The sequence below is a fragment of the Bufo bufo genome, chromosome 9 (genome assembly GCF_905171765.1).
Source record: "Bufo bufo chromosome 9, aBufBuf1.1, whole genome shotgun sequence".
NCBI classification, from domain to species: domain Eukaryota; kingdom Metazoa; phylum Chordata; class Amphibia; order Anura; family Bufonidae; genus Bufo; species Bufo bufo.
In genome coordinates, this window is record NC_053397.1 from 145,768,634 (window position 1) to 145,789,560 (window position 20,927).

Here is a 20,927-nt window from a genome sequence, read left to right on the forward strand (position 1 = left end):
AAATTTAGTATAGCCACTGAGTTATTAAATAAAATGTAACTATAGCGCCACCTGCTCTTTGTTCTTATTCTTATTTCCTATTCTTATTTCCTTGTCCAGCTCACTGAGAAGGCCGCACATGCGCCGTACCTGTCTTCAGTCGGCGCAGGTGCACTGAGGGGAGGACGCTCGCTCGGCCGCTCCATCCTCAATGCGCCTGCGCCGATGATGTCACTTCTACACCCGGCGCAGGCGCACTGAGGAAGGAGCGGCCGAGTGAGCGTCCTCCTCTCAGTGCGCCTGCGCCGACTGAATACAGGTACGGCGCAGGCGCCAGATTTTTAATGCAGACAGGGCCAGCCAGAGAACGAGCGCGTTCGCTGGCCCTGTCAATCAACATGAGGAGGGGGCGTCTTTATGAAAGGAGGATGCGACTGCTACCAGCAAGTAGCCGCCCTACTTGCTGGTAGACAGATAATTTGCATATGATAAAAGTCAGTTTTTTTTATTAACTACTGAACCAAAATGATTAATAACATTATGTATATATATATTGCAATATAGGGATTATAAGTAGCCCAAAAAAAAAAAAAAGACTTTAGTGGGGTGACAGAAGCCCTTTAATCTCTGATCCTCACATGAGCTCCTTCTTTGCTATCCTCTTGTCTCCTCCTCCTTTGCTATCCTCTTGTCTCCTCCTCGTGCACACGAGCATTTTTTTCCAGTTTACTTTCCGATTTTTTGCGTTCCGTATACGGACCGTATACGGAACCGTTAATTTCAATGGATCCGCAAAAAAAATTAGGTACTCCTTATGCCTTCCGTTTCGTATATCCGTTTTTCCGTTCCGTTTAAAGATAGAACATGTCCTATTATTGTCCGCATAACGGACAAGGATAGTACTGTTCTATCAGGGGCCAGCTGTTCCGTAAAAAATGGAATGCACACGGATGTCATCCGTATTATTTGCGGATCCGTTTTTTGCAAAATACTGAAAAAAACATACGGTCGTGTGCAAGAGGACTAACACAACCATCTTTCCCATGCATTACCCATACTCTGGAACTCTATACCACGACTGAGCAGACACTCCTTCACCTTCAAAACCATCAAAAGCAAACTGAAAACCCACATCTACAGAAAAGCCAACAACCTAAAACAACTTAGCTGCCACTACAGTACCATAATAAGTACCTTCTACCCTCACCTACTGTCTATAGTGATGAAAGTATACAGTAGATACTTTTCCTTTTATATATGTGTTGGTCTTATTCTCTCTGAAGATGTTAAAGAATAAGGTGTTACCTAGAATGGATTTGAATTGTTCTGGCAAACCTTCATTTTCATAATAATTTTCTATGGCTTTTCTGTGTCACAGCTGTAAGCCATGATGAAGACAGTTTCCAGTGGAAGCTACACACTTAGTGTCCCAGCAAAGAACTCTTATCGTATGGTAGTCCTTGGTGCTTCGAGGGTGGGCAAAAGTTCCATTGTTTCACGATTCTTAAATGGACGCTTCGATGACCAGTATACACCAACAATTGAAGATTTCCACCGTAAACTATATAATATAAGAGGTGATATGTACCAATTGGACATTTTAGACACATCTGGCAATCATCCCTTTCCTGCTATGAGAAGACTCTCAATCTTGACAGGTAAGAACATGAACTAAAATAATTTAAAACTGTCTTTCTGTATGTTTATATCTTAATAAAGCTTGAATAAGGAAAACAAAATTATACTGTATGAGAAATTAAGAATTTAAAGGGGTTGTCTCTCTTCAGCAAAGAGCATTTATTATATAGAGGAAGTTAATATAAGGCACTTACTAATGTATTGTTATTATTAGTGCTGGGCGCGAATATTCGAATCACAATTTTAATCGTGAATATCACCACTTTGAGAATTTGCGAAGATTTAGAATATAGTGGTATAAATTTGTATTCGCGAATATTCAAGATTTTTTTTTTCATCAGTAACCTCCCTTCTTGCTTGTGGGCCAATGAGAAGGCTGCAGTATCTTTGTCTGAGCTTAGCAACATCCCAGGAAAGTTGCCTACCACTTACTATACAAGAACCTCCCCAGCAGCCATTTTCTGTAGTTTTATGGAGTTCTGAGAGAGATAGCAGTGTCATTGCTGTGCTCTGTGCTTTACTGTTTAATGCATTAGATATTTAGTTAGCTTATACAGATGTAGCAGGGTTAGGACTCAAGCTCTTAACTCAAATTTCTTAACTCATCGCGTTATCTTGAGACAAAAGCCATTGAAAAGCAATTAAAGGTGTTTGCTTAACTCATTTAGTTTAGATAACACGTCTCATAAATAATGAGTGTTAACTCTACTACATCCATATATATAATACTAGCAGAAGGACCCGGCTTTGCACACGTATATTTCATCTATTCCATTTTATGTTTCCGTGTGTCGTAAAAATATATCAACAGTTTCCCCCATAACAGTGAACTCTACAGTACCTGCCACTTTAACAATGACCTCCACAGTACCCGCCCCTTTAACAGTGATCTCCACAGTGCCCGCCCCTTTAACAGTTACCTTCACAATACCCGCCACCCATTTAACATTGAACTCCATAGTTCCCGCCCCTTTAACAGTGACCGCGCGGCGGGCGGTAATCGGAACAGAGTGCCTGCGAAATAATTCAGCAGGCACTTCTTGATAATGCCGAGGGGGGTCCTGTGACCTCCCTGTATCGGCGATTGCTGCAAACCGCAGGTCAATTCAGAACTGCGGTTTTCAGCACTTTCAGAAGTTTCTGATCCCCGCGGTCCGTGACCAAAAATAGTACCAATAAAACTGCCGCAATATCCCGTAGTTTCCAAAATGGGGTCACTTTTTTGGAGTTTCTACTCTAGGGGTGCATCAGGCGGGCTTTAAATGGGACATGGTGTCAAAAAAACAGTCCAGCAAAATTTGCCTTCCAAAAACAGTATGGCATTCCTTTCCTTCTGCGCTCTGCCGTGTGCCCGTACAGCAGTTAACGGGGTGTTTTTGTAAACTACAGAATCAGGGCCATAAATATTGAGTTTTGTTTGACTGTTAACCCTTGCTTTGTAACTGGGAAAAAAAATTATTAAAATGGAAAATCTGCCAAAAAAAGGAAAATTTTAAAATTTTATCTCTATTTTCCATTAATTCTTGTGGAACACCTAAAGGGTTAACAAAGTTTTTAAAATCAGTTTTGTATACCTTGAGGGGTGTAGTTTCTTAGATGGGGTCACTTTTTTGGAGTTTCTACTCTAGGGGTGCATCAGGGGGGCTTCAAATGGGACATGGTGTCAAAAAACCAGTCCAGCAAAATCTGCCTTCCAAAAACCGTATGTCATTCCTTTCCTTCTGTGCCCTGCCGTGTGCCCGTACAGCAGTTTATGACCACATATGGGGTGTTTCTGTAAACTAAAGAATCAGGGCCATAAATATTGAGTTTTGTTTGGCTGTTAACCCTTGCTTTGTTACTGGAAAAAATGGATTAAAATGGAAAATTTGCCAAAAAATCATTTTATCTCCATTTGCCACTAACTCTTGTGGAACACCTAAAGGGTTAATGATGTTTGTAAAACCAGTTTTGAATACCTTGAGGGGTGTAGTTTCTAGAATGGGGTAATTTTGGGGTGGTTTCTATTATGTAAGCCTCACAAAGTGACTACAGACCTGAACTGTTCCTTAAAAAGTGGGTTTTTGAAAATTTCTGAAAGATTTCAAGATTTGCTTCTAAACTTCTAAGCCTTCTAACATCCCAAAAAAATAAAATGTCATTCCCAAAATGATCCTAACATGAAGTAGACATATGGGGAATGTAAAGTAATAACTATTTTTGTAGGTATTACTATGTATTATAGAAGTAGAGAAATTGAAACTTGGAAATTTGGTAAATTATTTTGGGTAAATTTGGTATTTTTATTACTCCATTTTACCAGTGTCATGAACTACAATATGTGCCGAAAAAAACAATCTCAGAATGGCCTGGATAAGTCAAAACGTTTTAAAATTATAACCACATAAAGTGACACTGGTCAGATTTGCAAAAAATGGCCTGGTCCTTAAGGTGAAAATGAGCCTGGTACTTAAGGAGTTAACAGTGACCTCCACAGTGCCCGCCCCTTTAACAGTGACCTCCACAGTGCCCGCCCCTTTAACAGTGACCTCCACAGTGCCCGCCCCCTTTAACAGTGACCGCCCCCTTTAACAGTGACCGCCCCCTTTAACAGTGACCGCCCCCTTTAACAGTGACCGCCCCCTTTAACAGTGACCGCCCCCTTTTAACAGTGACCGCCCCCTTTAACAGTGACCGCCCCCTTTAACAGTGACCGCCCCCTTTAACAGTGACCGCCCCCTTTAACAGTGACCTCCACAGTGCCCGCCCCTTTAACAGTGACCCCCCTTTAACAGTAACCTCCACAGTGCCCGCCCCTTTAACAGTGACCTCCACAGTGCCCGCCCCTTTAACAGTGACCCCCCTTTAACAGTAACCTCCACAGTGCCCGCCCCTTTAACAGTGACCTGCACAGTGCACGCCCCTGAAACATTGACCACCCCTTTATCAGTGACCTCCACAGTGCCTGCCCCTTTAATATTGACTGCCCCTTTAACATTGACCTTTATAGTGGCCGCCTCTTTAGCATGGACCTTCACAGTGCCCGTTCCTTTAACAGTTACTTTCACAGTGCCCGCCCCTTTAACAGGAACCTCCATAGTGCCCGCCCCTTTAACATTGACCACCCCTTTAACAGTGACCTTCATAGTGGCTGCTTCTTTAACAGTGACCTCCGCACTTCCTGCCCCTTTAACAGTGACCTCCACATTGCCCGTCTATTTAATAGTGAACACCCCTTTAACAGTGACCTCCACAGTGTCTGCCCCTTTAACAGTGACCTCCACAGTGCCCACCCCTTTAACAGTGACCTCCACAGTGCCCGTCCCTTTAATGGTGCCGGCCCCTATAACAGTGACCTCCACAGTGCCAGCCGCTTTAACATTGACCACCCCTTTAACAGTGACCTTCACATTCCCGCCCCTTTAATAGTGACCTCTACAATATTCGCCCCTTGAACAATGACTTCCACAATGCCTGGCCCTTTAACAGTGACCACCCCTTTAACAGTGACCGCCCCTTTAACAGTGACCGCCACAATGTTCGCCCCTTTAACAGTGACCTCCACAGTGCCCGCCCCTTTAACAGCGACCCCCCCTTTAACAGTAACCTCCACAGTGCCCGCCCCTTTAACAGTGACCTGCACAGTGCACGCCCCTGAAACATTGACCACCCCTTTATCAGTGACCTCCACAGTGCCTGCCCCTTTAATATTGACCACCCCTTTAACATTGATCTTTATAGTGGCCGCCTCTTTAGCAGGATCCTTCACAGTGCCCGTTCCTTTAACAGTGATCTCCACAGTGCCTGCTCTTTTAACATCTACCTTCACTGTGCCTGTCCCTTTATCAGGGACTTCCACAGTGCCCGCCCTTTTAACAAAGACTTCCACAGTGCCAGTTCCTTTAACAGTGACCTCCACAGTGCCTGCCCCTTTAACAGTGACCGCCCCTTTAATAGTGAACTCCAGTGTCCACCCATTTAGCAGTGACCTCCACATTGCCCGCCCCTTTAACAGTGACCTGCACAGTACCCGCCCCTTTAACAGTGACCTCCACAGTGCCCGCCCCTTTAACAGTGACCTTCACAGTGCCCACTCCTTTAACAGTGACCTCCACAGTGCCCGCCCCTTTAACAGTGACCTTCACAGTGCCCACTCCTTTAACAGTGACCTCCACAGTGCCCGCCCCTTTAACAGTGATCTCCACATTGCCTGTCCCTTTAATAGTGCCTGCCCCTTTAACAGTGACCTCCAGAGTGCCCTTTCCTTTAACATGGACGACCCCTTTAACATTGACTTTCATTGTCGACGCCTCTTTGACAGTGAGCTCCACAGTTCCCGCCCCTTTAACAGTGACCTCCACAGTGCCTGCCACTTTTACAATGACCTCCACAGTGCCCGCCCCTTTAACATTGACGACCCCTTTAACATTGACCACCTCATTATCCGTGACCTTCATAGTGGCTGCCCCTTTAACAGTGACCTTCGAAGTGCCCGCCCCTTTAACAGTGACCTCCACAATCCTCGCTCCTTTAACTGTGACACTGTGGAGGTCATTGTTAAAGGGGCGGGTGCTGTTAAAGGGGCGGGCACTGTGCAGGTCACTGTTAAAGGGGTAGGCACTGTGGAAGTCACTGTTAAAGGGGAAGCCACTATGAAAGTCACTGTTAAAGGGGTGGTATATGTTAAAGGGGTGTGCACTGTGGAGGTCACTGTTAAAGGGGTAGGCACTGTGGAAGTCCCTGTTAAAGGGGAAGCCACTATGAAAGTCACTGTTAAAGGGGTGGTATATGTTAAAGGGGTGTGCACTGTGGAGGTCACTGTTAAAGGGGTAGGCACTGTGGAAGTCCCTGTTAAAGGGGAAGCCACTATGAAAGTCACTGTTAAAGGGGTGGTATATGTTAAAGGGGTGTGCACTGTGGAGGTCACTGTTAAAGGGGCGGTCACTGTCCAGGTCACTGTTAAAGGGGCGGGCACAAAAAAACCACTTAGATTTCAACATGTCCTAGTTGCCTGTGGATGACACTTTTATAGGGAGGGGGATCTGTGGATGACACTGCTATGGGGGGGATCTGTAGATGACACTGTTATGGAGGGGGATCGGTGGATGACACATACCGTATATAGCATCTTATGCTATATGTGTCATCCCCATTTCCCCCTCCATAACAGTGTAATCCACAGATCCCCCTCCCTATAACAGTGTCATTCACAGATCCCCCTCCCTATAACAGTGTCATCCACAGATCCCCCTCCCTATAACAGTGTCATCCACAGATCTCCCTCCCCGCCTCTCACAGGAGTGTACATTTGACATTTCTAAACTGTAATCCATATCCTGCAGTAACTTTAACTTTAAATCAGGATTTAGCGGCCGCTCATTTCTACTAGTAGTACCTTAACCTTACACCACTCGGCTAGCTTTGGTAACAGGGCCAGGCTACAGCCTACAGGCACTGCCTGTTAGTTGTTACCGAGCGAGCGCTGATTTCTGCAGGTCAGAGGATACGGATTACAGTTTAGAAGAAATGTACACTCCTGTGAGCGGTCCAGACCAGTGGCGGAACCAGAGCCTGGTCTCGGGAGGGGCACTTCCAGATTATTTTCTGTCTGCCGCCACAAAACAATGGTGCTTATAGAACAGACTACACAGTGTAGCGGTATACTGTATATTTTGTGGCACAGTGTATGCTATATGTTTATAACAAACATATTTCACATGAAAACTTACAATTACTTGGCTTGGCCCTTGGGGATCTCGGACACGACTTCAACACTTTGGCTGGGGGGCTCGGCGGAGCTGATGTTGTGTTTTATCCTAATGAGAAAGATTTCATAATAAGGATTTGGAGAAGGGGCAGAGGGATAGAGCAGAGAGAGGCTGGTGCTGCTACTAGGGGGTCATACCATGGGGAAGTAATAAAGCCCACCATTATGCCCCCCCAGTAGAAATAATTCTCCTTATAATGTGACAGTAGAAAAAATACCCCCTTGTAAATGCCTTCAGTTGAGCTAATGTCCCCATAATGTGCCAGTATAAAATACCCCTATATAGTGCCCCCAGTAAATGCCCCATAGTGCTCCTCTCCCCCCTTCCTCCTAGTACCCCCCATAATGTACTAGTATAAAATGCCCCATATATCGTGCCCCAGTAGATGCCCTCAGTGTCCCCCATAATTTGCAAGTATAAAATACCCCCATCATGTGCCAGTAATAAGAGCCCCCCATCATGTGCCAGTAATAAGCCCCCTCATCATGTGGCAGTAATGAGCCCCCCCATCATATGGCAGTAACAAGAGCCCCCCATGTGCCAGTAATAAGAACCCCCCATCATGTGCCAGTTATAAGAGCCCCCCCATCATGTGCTAGTAACAAGAGCCCCCATGTGCCAATAACAAGAGCCCCCATGTGCCAATAACAAGAGCCCCCCATGTGCCAGTAACAAGAGCCCCCCATGTGCCAGTAACAAGAGCCCCCCCATGTGCCAGTAATAAGCCCCCTCATCATGTGGCAGTAATGAGCCCCCCCATCATATGGCAGTAACAAGAGCCCCCCATGTGCCAGTAATAAGAACCCCCCATCATGTGCCAGTTATAAGAGCCCCCCCATCATGTGCTAGTAACAAGAGGCCCCATGTGCCAATAACAAGAGCCCCCATGTGCCAATAACAAGAGCCCCCCATGTGCCAGTAACAAGAGCCCCCCATGTGCCAGTAACAAGAGCCCCCCCATGTGCCAGTAACAAGAGCCCCCCTAATGTGCCTGTAAAACTATTGTACATATATAAAAGAAATGTGCCAGCCCAGTAACAAGAGCTTAGAGCCCACCTAATGGGCCTGTAAAACTATTGTGCATATATAAAAATAAAAAAAAACACTGATACTTACCTCCATGTCAGCGATGCGATGCAGGCCTCTTCCGGCCTGTGTCCCGCGCTGTATGGCTCAGGCGGCGCGATGACCTCATCTTGCCGCCTCTGCTGGCCTCTGATAGGCTGCAGGCACTATACTGTTATCAGAGGAAGGGGAAGGGACACGCCTCTCCCTCCCCTGCCCCGCTGCGCTAGAGAGGAGGAGAGAAAAAAAGGAGGGGGGTTAATCTCTATTCTTCCCAAGGGAAGTTTTGAGAGTTTCCAGCAGGGCGCCAGAGGAGGGATTTGAAAACTGTATTTGTATTTGCCAAAGGCAAAAAAAATTTTTGATATTTTTTTTGTATTTTTGATATTGGAGGGATCTTTAGGCTGCCAGGGGTAAACACACCATCAGGGGGGATCCCCTAATGGAGAGGATATAAGCACAGAAGATAGAGCAAAACGTTTTTTACCCCTATACACGGCGCCAGTATCCCTTAGATCAGCAATATATACGGAAGATGAAAGCAGTTTGTGTTTTCAGATAAATTCTGAGTTTTTTGTGTATTTAAAATTCAAATTTCAATTTACTGGCATGTATATTCCCACCAGTTAATGTAGTGGCTGTGATGTCATATTAGAAAATATATTGGATATAAAAAATATTAAAAGCAATTTTTACTCACTTCACCCAGGAGGCACCGGATGGGATAATCACAAAACACCCACCGGATAACCTCCTGCGCCTGGGTCGCCTATAAGATCCCACGGAATGACAGCAGTCCAGTCGAGCTTCTTGTCAATCGACTTTTATTCAAACCACAGGGTAGGGTGAAGGAATCTTGCTCTACGCGTTTCGGGGTATAGAGGACCCCTTCATCAGGAGCATATGACATCATACATCTTTTGGGGGGTATAAATACACAAGCTGTTTGTGGAAAATGCGCCAAAAAGCGCTGGAAAACGTCACTTCCGGTTTGCGTTCCAGCATGGAACGCACCGGGAGCGGCGTTCCCTCATATATGCATATATAGTTCTATACAGATCGCAGTATGTAGGTAATAAAATACAATTTCAGTAGTAGTAGAATGCAATTTTTGGTTGTTTTAACATGGAATTTGTCTTGCCGTCTGTACAGGGTCCTTTGTGTTACTTCCGGTTTGTGTTCCACTAGGAACAAGCCGTATTGGATCTCAGCTGTTACCTGATATCGGAACGTCACTTCCGGTATGCGCTCCACCATGGAACGCATCGGAAGTGACGATCCACTCATGCAAAGGACTCGACTCGGGCGATGTAAAGAGACTATTTCTTCATATATATATATATATATAAATCTCTATTTTTGTTTTGTTTAGATTGCTAGGATCCTGCGACCAGGCCTCTTATTGTTTTTTATTTATTATCGACTTGGAACATTTTCTCCATATATATTTTCGTTCTTAAGTAACTTCCGGTCTGCGGTTCACCCTGGAACGCATCGGCAATTTCTATTTTCCTGTAATAGGAGACATGATTTTTTGTGTCTATCTTCCTCCATATATATATATATATATGTGTAAGGGGTATGGTCGGAGGGAAGTGAATGTGTGCCCCGGATGACCATGTATATGTCTGTGTGTACATGAGGCCACAAGGGTGTCAACAAACATATACACATGTACACATACATATACGGAAGTAAGCGATACATTACAAAAAATTGAATTTCATCAGAATAAAACTTCCTAACGGTATAAAAAATGTTGTTACATCGTTGTTTTTAAAATTATTAATAAAATTATTAGTATTGATTAATAGATATCTTAGATTGCAAAATGACCGTATAAAAAATATAAATAATATATGATGTAAAATACACACATAAAATATATATATATAATATGCACATAAATATGATTAATCTGGATCCTTTTATAAGAAGTGGTGTGTTGATATGTATAGCATTATATTCTATTGATTGAAATATTCGAAGAAGCATAATTGTTGATGCGCTAGTTTTGTTGATTTCTTATATATATAAATATATAGATATATAAATAAATAAATAAATAAATAAGATGTAGCAGAAATTTAATAGTTCGAATATTCAAGGGTCTCCAGTGGCGTACCTCCAATAGAGGCAGACCACGCAGCTGCTATGGGGCCCCTGGGGGAAGGGGGCCCGCAGTGGAGGATAGGCCCCGCCCACTAATTACACTTGTATGGCTACCTGAGAAAGTAAGAGGTGGCGAAGGACCTTTGGTGATGTCATCAACCATGTGACCAGTGCAGGAAGCCAATGAATAGCAGAGCAGCAGAAGTCTAAAGGACCTTTGGTGATGTCATCAACCATGTGACCAGTGCAGGAAGCCAATGAATAGCAGAGCAGCAGAAGTCTAAAGGACCTTTGGTGATGTCATCATCATGTGACCAGTGCAGAGGATTGGTGAAAGACCTGTGGCATATCACTGTGAGGGGGCGGAGCTTCTGTGTGGTGCCTGAAGGAGAGGTTAGTGGTGTTCTGGGATAACATAACATCCTAGAAAAGCTGGGAGTTGTAGTTTTGTCGTATTATATGTTTCTCAATGTAATTTAAACGTATGCCCTAGTACAGGCTGGTAATGCTGGGAGTTGTAGTTCTCTCCTCTTATACCCTCTCTTTGGAATGTATACTGATGACCCATAATAAGTCTGGCCATACTGGGGGTTATAGTTATTTCTTTTTAAAGCTCTTACCTGGTACAACTAGATGATGTCCTATAATCTGGACATGCTGAGAGTTGTAGTTCTCTTTTCTTAGGCTGGATTCTCATCACAGTTTAGTTTTCCGTTTTGCATGCAGGACTTTTTTCTGTCTAAAATAACGGATCTCCGACAGAAATGGCATAAACGGATGCCAAATGTGCAGAACTGATGCTTGAAATACAGGCTCATTTTTTTTTCTTTATTTTTCTGTTTATCTGACGGATCAGAAGAACTGAAAACTAAACGGTGATATGAACCCGGCCTTATACTCTGTGTAATATCTACTTGTATCTGATCATAACAGCCTGGACATGCTGGGAATTGTAGTTCTCTCCACTTTCACCTCTCCCTGTGTTGCTCCCTAATTTCCAATAATAATCTGGTGATGATGAGACTTGTAGTTCCCTTGTCACTATTATAATGTTCTGCAGCAGCTGAGGTGTGTATTACTTGTTCACTTCTGTGCTGGTGACGTTCGCTGTTCTGCCGTCATAGGAGCACAACAACGAAAATCACCGCAGTTCCGGATCTGGCACTTCATGGACGACAACACCTGACGGATCCCGCTGACTATGATGAGATCTGTCAGGTTTCCATCTTCCAGGCTATAAAATTGTGTCCAGCATTTATGAGCTGATCCACGAATGAGGCCCCAACACAGATGTGAACGAAGCTTTATATGTTCTGCAGCAGCTGAGGTATGCATTAGGAGGTTCTGACAGTTCATAAGGCAAGGGGGGCTATGGTGGCACTGGTATACTATTATGCCAGCACCACCATAGCACCCCCTGTGTGCTGCTTATAGTGGACAGTGCCCTCAGACAATGAATGGGGACAATCAAAAGCGTTTTTTTTCCCGGTATTGAGACCCTATGACGGATCTCAATACCGGAAAATGGAAACGCAAGTGTGAAAGTAGCTCCTAATGTCTACACGGCTGCAACTGCTGGGGGTATGGCAGGGGAGAAGCCAGGGCAGGTGGTGGGATGGGCCAGTGGACGGAGTTAGTGGGGCCCCATTAAGATTCTTGCTATGGGGCCCAAGGATTTCTATGTACGCCCCTGAGGGTCTCATTCAGTCCAAAAGGGGCAAGGGTATTGAGTTTGTAAATCCAGTGCATCTCTTTGCGACAAAGTTGCTGGTAGGTGTGTGTCTGTTCTAACGGTGACACCCTCAGGCTTGATGGGTCACTGTTATGAGTCTCTGCATAGTGTCGCGAGACGCTGTGGGTAAGAATACTCCGTCTGATGTTTGAGCGGTGAACGAGCACCGCTCAAACATCAGACCAGCAACTTTGTCGCAAAGAGATGCACTGGATTTACAAACTCAATACCCTTGCCCCTTTTGGACTGAATGAGACCCTTGAATATTCGAACTATTAAATTTCTGCTACATCTTATTTATTTATTTATTTATATATCTATATATTTATATATATAAGAAATCAACAAAACTAGCGCATCAACAATTATGCTTCTTCGAATATTTCAATCAATAGAATATAATGCTATACATATCAACACACCACTTCTTATAAAAGGATCCAGATTAATCATATTTATGTGCATATTATATATATATATTTTATGTGTGTATTTTACATCATATATTATTTATATTTTTTATACGGTCATTTTGCAATCTAAGATATCTATTAATCAATACTAATAATTTTATTAATAATTTTAAAAACAACGATGTAACAACATTTTTTATACCGTTAGGAAGTTTTATTCTGATGAAATTCAATTTTTTGTAATGTATCGCTTACTTCCGTATATGTATGTGTACATGTGTATATGTTTGTTGACACCCTTGTGGCCTCATGTACACACAGACATATACATGGTCATCCGGGGCACACATTCACTTCCCTCCGACCATACCCCTTACACATATATATATATATATATGGAGGAAGATAGACACAAAAAATCATGTCTCCTATTACAGGAAAATAGAAATTGCCGATGCGTTCCAGGGTGAACCGCAGACCGGAAGTTACTTAAGAACGAAAATATATATGGAGAAAATGTTCCAAGTCGATAATAAATAAAAAACAATAAGAGGCCTGGTCGCAGGATCCTAGCAATCTAAACAAAACAAAAATAGAGATTTATATATATATATATATATATATATGAAGAAATAGTCTCTTTACATCGCCCGAGTCGAGTCCTTTGCATGAGTGGATCGTCACTTCCGATGCGTTCCATGGTGGAACGCATACCGGAAGTGACGTTCCGATATCAGGTAACAGCTGAGATCCAATACGGCTTGTTCCTAGTGGAACACAAACCGGAAGTAACACAAAGGACCCTGTACAGACGGCAAGACAAATTCCATGTTAAAACAACCAAAAATTGCATTCTACTACTACTGAAATTGTATTTTATTACCTACATACTGCGATCTGTATAGAACTATATATGCATATATGAGGGAACGCCGCTCCCGGTGCGTTCCATGCTGGAACGCAAACCGGAAGTGACGTTTTCCAGCGCTTTTTGGCGCATTTTCCACAAACAGCTTGTGTATTTATACCCCCCAAAAGATGTATGATGTCATATGCTCCTGATGAAGGGGTCCTCTATACCCCGAAACGCGTAGAGCAAGATTCCTTCACCCTACCCTGTGGTTTGAATAAAAGTCGATTGACAAGAAGCTCGACTGGACTGCTGTCATTCCGTGGGATCTTATAGGCGACCCAGGCGCAGGAGGTTATCCGGTGGGTGTTTTGTGATTATCCCATCCGGTGCCTCCTGGGTGAAGTGAGTAAAAATTGCTTTTAATATTTTTTATATCCAATATATTTTCTAATATGACATCACAGCCACTACCTTAACTGGTGGGAATATACATGCCAGTAAATTGAAATTTGAATTTTAAATACACAAAAAACTCTGAATTTATCTGAAAACACAAACTGCTTTCATCTTCCGTATATATTGCTGATCTAAGGGATACTGGCGCCGTGTATAGGGGTAAAAAACGTTTTGCTCTATCCGCTGCGCTAGAACAGGCTGAACAGGCTGATGACTAGGGAGATGAACGCAATGGAAGCGCTCATCTCCCAGTGCCCGGCTGCGGCCGCTCAGTTGGGGGGGCACATGGGGGGCACAGCGTGATGTAGGGGGGGCCGTGGCCCCCTCTGGCCCCTCCTTGGCGTTGCCACTGGGCGGGTACTGTAGAGGTCACTATTATGGGGGAACTGTTGATATCTTTTTACGACACACGGAAACATAAAATGAAATAGGTGAAATATATCCGTGCGAAGCCGGGTCCTTCTGCTAGTTTTTTTTATATACAGGGAGTGCAGAATTATTAGGCAAGTTGTATTTTTGAGGATTAATTTTATTATTGAACAACAACCATGTTCTCAATGAACCCAAAAAACTCATTAATATCAAAGCTGAATATTTTTGGAAGTAGTTTTTAGTTTGTTTTTATTTTTAGCTATTTTAGGGGGATATCTGTGTGTGCAGGTGACTATTACTGTGCATAATTATTAGGCAACTTAACAAAAAACAAATATATACCCATTTCCATTATTTATTTTTACCAGTGAAACCAATATAACATCTCAACATTCACAAATATACATTTCTGACATTCAAAAACAAAACAAAAACAAATCAGTGACCAATATAGCCACCTTTCTTTGCAAGGACACTCAAAAGCCTGCCATCCATGGATTCTGTCAGTGTTTTGATCTGTTCACCATCAACATTGCGTGCAGCAGCAACCACAGCCTCCCAGACACTGTTCAGAGAGGTGTACTGTTTTCCCTCCTTGTAAATCTCACATTTGATGATGGACCACAGGTTCTCAATGGGGTTCAGATCAGGTGAACAAGGAGGCCATGTCATTAGATTTTCTTCTTTTATACCCTTTCTTGCCAGCCACGCTGTGGAGTACTTGGACGCGTGTGATGGAGCATTGTCCTGCATGAAAATCATGTTTTTCTTGAAGGATGCAGACTTCTTCCTGTACCACTGCTTGAAGAAGGTGTCTTCCAGAAACTGGCAGTAGGACTGGGAGTTGAGCTTGACTCCATCCTCAACCCGAAAAGGCCCCACAAGCTCATCTTTGATGATACCAGCCCAAACCAGTACTCCACCTCCACCTTGCTTGCGTCTGAGTCGGACTGGAGCTCTCTGCCCTTTACCAATCCAGCCACGGGCCCATCCATCTGGCCCATCAAGACTCACTCTCATTTCATCAGTCCATAAAACCTTAGAAAAATCAGTCTTGAGATATTTCTTGGCCCAGTCTTGACGTTTCAGCTTGTGTGTCTTGTTCAGTGGTGGTCGTCTTTCAGCCTTTCTTACCTTGGCCATGTCTCTGAGTATTGCACACCTTGTGCTTTTGGGCACTCCAGTGATGTTGCAGCTCTGAAATATGGCCAAACTGGTGGCAAGTGGCATCTTGGCAGCTGCACGCTTGACTTTTCTCAGTTCATGGACAGTTATTTTGCGCCTTGGTTTTTCCACACGCTTCTTGCGACCCTGTTGACTATTTTGAATGAAACGCTTGATTGTTCGATGATCACGCTTCAGAAGCTTTGCAATTTTAAGAGTGCTGCATCCCTCTGCAAGATATCTCACTATTTTTGACTTTTCTGAGCCTGTCAAGTCCTTCTTTTGACCCATTTTGCCAAAGGAAAGGAAGTTACCTAATAATTATGCACACCTGATATAGGGTGTTGATGTCATTAGACCACACTCCTTCTCATTACAGAGATGCACATCACCTAATATGCTTAATTGGTAGTAGGCTTTCGAGCCTATACAGCTTGGAGTAAGACAACATGCATAAAGAGGATGATGTGGTCAAAATACTCATTTGCCTAATAATTGTGCACACAGTGTATAAGAGACAGATAGTTAGTGGTAGATAGTTAGTGTATGTTAGATCGTGATATAGTGTAGCTGATGGATTCTGCTATCCATACATACATGCTACAGACAGTACTGTGATGTCACAAGTTCGCAACAATACTTAGTGCACCAATCAGTAATATGTAGTCAGACCTGCTAAAATGTTAAGTTGCATGTATCGCGCAAAAATATGCGCATCATTAAATGCCAATTTGCGCAATCGCGAATATATTGGAGCACTCTATCTGCATATAAAGCTATTGTGATGTTCTTCTGTGCCAACCATTTTCTCCAGTCTCAGGAAACTTCTAGCAGCTTGAAAAATGTAGCAACAGTGACCCACACCTGTATTGTGCGCGCAATACGCGCATATAACATTGCCGGTTTTCGCACTCAAGAAAATAATCGTGAATTCTCGAATATATGATGAATATTCACCCAAATAGTCATGAAATATCGTGAATTCGGATATTGCCCCTGCCACTCATCACAAGTTATTATCCATATTGCTTCCTTTGCTGGCTGGATTCATTTTTCCATCACATTATACACTGCTCGTTTACATGGTTAAAACCACTCTGTAATCCATCAGTGGTGCTCGTGCTTGCTTGCACACTGTAGGAAAAAGCATCAGCCTATCTGTTGGCCTGGACCATGGGAGCACACATAGGCTACTGATTTTTCATATAGTGTGCAAGCATGACCACCACTTATGGATTGCAAAGTGGTCATAACCATGGAAACAAGCAGTGTATAATGTGATCGAAAAATGAATCAAGCCAGCAAAGGATGCAATATGGATAATAACAATGCATTAGTAAGTGTCTTGTATTAACTTTTATACAATAAATGCTATTTGCTGAAGTGCGACAACCCCTTTAAGGATGCAGCCCATTTTGGTCTGAAGGATGCCACAATCTTTTTAACCCCTTAAGGACATAGGACGTACCGGTACGCCCTATTTCCCGAGTCCTTAAGGACCAAGGACGTACCGGTACGTCCTAACTTTTAAATCGGGATTCCGGCGCCCGAGGGGTTAAACGGAACGGGATTTCGGCTGAAATCCTTCAGCCGGCATCCTGTGACAACGCCAGGGGGGGTGATGTGACCCCCCCGTGTCGGCGATCGCAGCAAACCGCAGGTCAATTCAGACCTGCGGTTTGCTGCGCTTTTTGCAGTTTCTGATGCCCGCAGTCCCTGACCGCGGGGATCAGAAACTTTTGAATGCCCATAATCTATATTTTTCACCCCCCCCCTGCACCCCTGCATGATTTGATGCCGGCGGGTGGTGCGGGGGGGATGTCGCATGCGGTGGGGGCGTTGCGGGAGGCGGGCGGTGCGGCAGGCGGGATCGCGATCCCCCGCCCGCCTCCCCATGAATGATCGTTGGCTTCTAGTGGTTATACCAGGGTGCCAGCACATTGCTGGCACCCTGGTATAAACGGCTGACATCTGTGCAGATGTCAGCCGTTTAACCCTTTCCATACCGCGGTCCGTACGGACCGCTGTATGGAAAAAGTTATCTGTCATCGGTCAGGGAGCTCCCTCCCTCTCCATCGGGGGGCTGCTGTGCCTTTGCAGCCCCCCGATGGAGAGGGAGAGAGCCCCCAGAGAGCCCCCCTTAGCCCCGTGCTTACCCTTCCCCGTCTGCGAAGTTCTGAGCAGACGGGGAGGGTTCCCATGGCAACAGGACGCCTGCTCAGGCGTCCTGCTGTCCATGGTGCTGAACAGATCTATGCTGAAAGCATAGATCTGTTCAGTGTAAGTAAAATACAGTACAGAACAATATATATTGTACTGTACTGTATTATACAGACATCAGACCCACTGGATCTTCAAGAACCAAGTGGGTCTGGGTCAAATATTTTTTTTAAAAAAGTGAAAAAAGTTAAGATAAAAAAAAACATTTATCACTGAATAAAAATTAAAAAAATAAAATAAACTACACATATTAGGTATCGCCGCGTCCGTAACGACCTGATCTATAAAATTGTCATGTTACTTTCCCCGCACGGTGAACGCCATAAAAATAAAAAAATAAAAACTATGAGAAAATTTAAATTTTGCCCACCTTACATCCCAAAAAAGGTAATAAAAGTGATCAAAAAAGTCGCATGTACGCCAAAATAGTACCAATCAAACAGTCATCTCATCCCGCAAAAAATGAGACCCTACTCAAGATAATCGCCCAAAAGCTGAAAAAACTATGGCTCTTAGACTATGGAAACACTAAAACATGATTTTTTTTTGTTTCAAAAATGAAATCATTGTGTAAAACTTACATAAATAAAAAAAAAGTATACATATTAGGTATCGCCGCGTCCGTATCGACCGGCTCTATAAAAATATCACATGACCTAACCCCTCAGATGACCACCGTAAAAAAAATAAAAATAAAAACAGTGTAAAAAAAGCCATTTTTTGCCATCTTACGTCACAAAAAGTGTAATAGCAAGCGATCAAAAAGTCATAATCACCCCAAAATAGTGCCAATCAAACCGTCATCTCATCCCGCAAAAAATTAGACCCTACTCAAGATAATCGCCCAAAAACTGAAAAAACTATGGCTCTTAGACTATGGAGACACTAAAACATTTTTTTGGTTTTAAAAATGAAGTTATTGTATAAAACTTACATAAATAAAAAAAAATGTATACATATTAGGTATCGCCGCGTCCGTGACAACCTGCTCTATAAAATTACCCCATGATCTAACCTGTCAGATGAATGTTGTAAATAACAAAAAAAAAAAACGTGCCAAAAAAGCTATTTCTTGTTACCTTGCTGCACAAAAAGTGTAATATAGAGCAACCAAAAATCATATGTACCCTAAACTAGTACCAACAAAACTGCCACCCTATCCCGTAGTTTCTAAAATGTAGTCACTTTTTTGGAGTTTCCACTCTAGGGGTGCATCAGGGGGGCTTCAAATGGGACATGGTGTCAAAAAAACCAGTCCAGCAAAATCTGCCTTCCAAAAACCTTATGGCATTCCTTTCCTTCTGCGCCCTGCCGTGTGCCTGTACAGCTGTTTACGACCACATATGGGGTGTTTCTGTAAACTACAGAATCAGGGCCATAAATAATGAGTTTTGTTTGGCTGTTAACCCTTGCTTTGTAACTGGAAAAAAAATATTAAAATGGAAAATCTGCCAAAAATTTGAAATTTTGAAATTGTGTCTCTATTTTCCATTAAATCTTGTGCAACACCTAAAGGGTTAACAACGTTTGTAAAATCAGTTTTGAATACCTTGAGGGGTGTAGTTTCTTAGATGGGGTCACTTTTATGGAGTTTCTACTCTAGGGGTGCATCAGGGGGGCTTCAAATGGGACATGGTGTCAAAAAAACAGTCCAGCAAAATCTGCCTTCCAAAAACCAAACGGCGCACCTTTCACTCTACGCCCTACTGTGTGCCCGTACAGTCGTTTACGGCCACATATGGGGTGTTTCTGTAAACAGCAGAGTCAGGGCAATAAAGATACAGTCTTGTTTGGCTGTTAACCCTTGCTTTGTTAGTGGAAAAAATGGGTTAAAATTGAAAATTAGGCAAAAAAATGAAATTCTCAAATTTCATCCCCATTTGCCAATAACTCTTGTGCAACACCTAAAGGGTTAACGACGTATGTAAAATCAGTTTTGAATACCTTGAGGGGTGTAGTTTCTTAGATGTGGTCACTTTTAGGGAGTTTCTCCTCTAGGGGTGCATCAGGGGGCTTCAAATGGGACATGGTGTCAAAAAACCAGTCCATAAAAATCAGCCTTCCAAAAACCATACGGCGCACCTTTCCCTCTACGCCCCGCTGTGTGGCCGTACAGTAGTTTACGGCCACATATTGGGTGTTTCTGTAAACGGCAGAGTCAGGGCAATAAAGATACCATCTTGTTTGGCTGTTAACCCTTGCTTTGTTAGTGGAAAAAATGTGTTAAAATGAAAAATTAGACAAAAAAATTAAATTCTCAAATTTCCTCCCCATTTGCCAATAACTCTTGTGCAACACCTAAAGGGTTAATAATGTATGCAAAATCAGTTTTGAATACATTAAAAGGTGTAGTTTCTTAGATGGGGTCATTTTTGGGTGGTTTCTATTATGTAAGCCTCGCAAATCGACTTCAGACCTGAACTGGTCCCTAAAAATTTAGTTTTTGTAAATTTCTGAAAAATTTCAAGATTTGCTTCTAAACTTCTAAGCCTTATAACATCCCCAAAAAATAAAATATCATTCCCAAAACAATTCACACATGAAGTAGACATATGGGGAATGTAAAGTCATCACAATTTTTTGGGGTATTACTATGTATTACAGAAGTAGAGAAACTGAAACTTTGAAATTTGCAAATTTTTCCAAATGTTTGGTAAATTAGGTATTTTTTTGTGCAAAAAAAAATTCTTTTTTGACTTCATTTTACCAGTGTCATGAAGTACAATATGTGACGAAAAAACAATCTCAGAATGGCCTGGATAAGTCAAAGCGTTTTAAAGTTATTAGCACTTAAAGTGACACTGGTCAGATTTCCAAAAAATGGCCTGGTCCTTAAGGTGAAAATGAGCCCGGTCCTTAAGGGGTTAAAGTCTGTAAAAAAAAAATTATTTGCTAGTTTATTAGAGCTAGGCATCTATACTTGAATAAGTCTATCAATGATTGCCAAAAGATCTGTAATTGCCTTATATATTTTTCCACTGGTCCTTTGAAAGACTGTTGCTATGGCTTTTCTGTCTTCCCTTTAGTGTAAACACAACACAGAGGAGCAGTTCTTCACACTGCATGCCTGCATTAGGCTTCAGAGTGAGGAGGTGTGTCTCTCAGTATTCCAATCTGAATGACTGGCAGGAAGCTGCGGGCTAAAGCAACTGTGTATGGGGAGTGAGGGAAGGCAG

At 43.0% G+C, this 20,927-nt stretch overlaps 1 protein-coding gene across 1 annotated transcript in view; it reads left to right on the top strand.

Moving 5' to 3' along the window:
• Positions 1–20,927, top strand: part of LOC120978795 (GTP-binding protein Rhes-like) — a 196,799-nt gene that overhangs the window by 42,022 nt on the left and 133,850 nt on the right. Inside the window, exon 2 of the mRNA XM_040407143.1 lies at positions 1,358–1,637. Within this exon, the coding sequence (XP_040263077.1) occupies positions 1,367–1,637 (271 nt within the window). The 5' untranslated portion in view covers positions 1,358–1,366. The remainder of the gene's footprint in view (positions 1–1,357; positions 1,638–20,927) is intronic.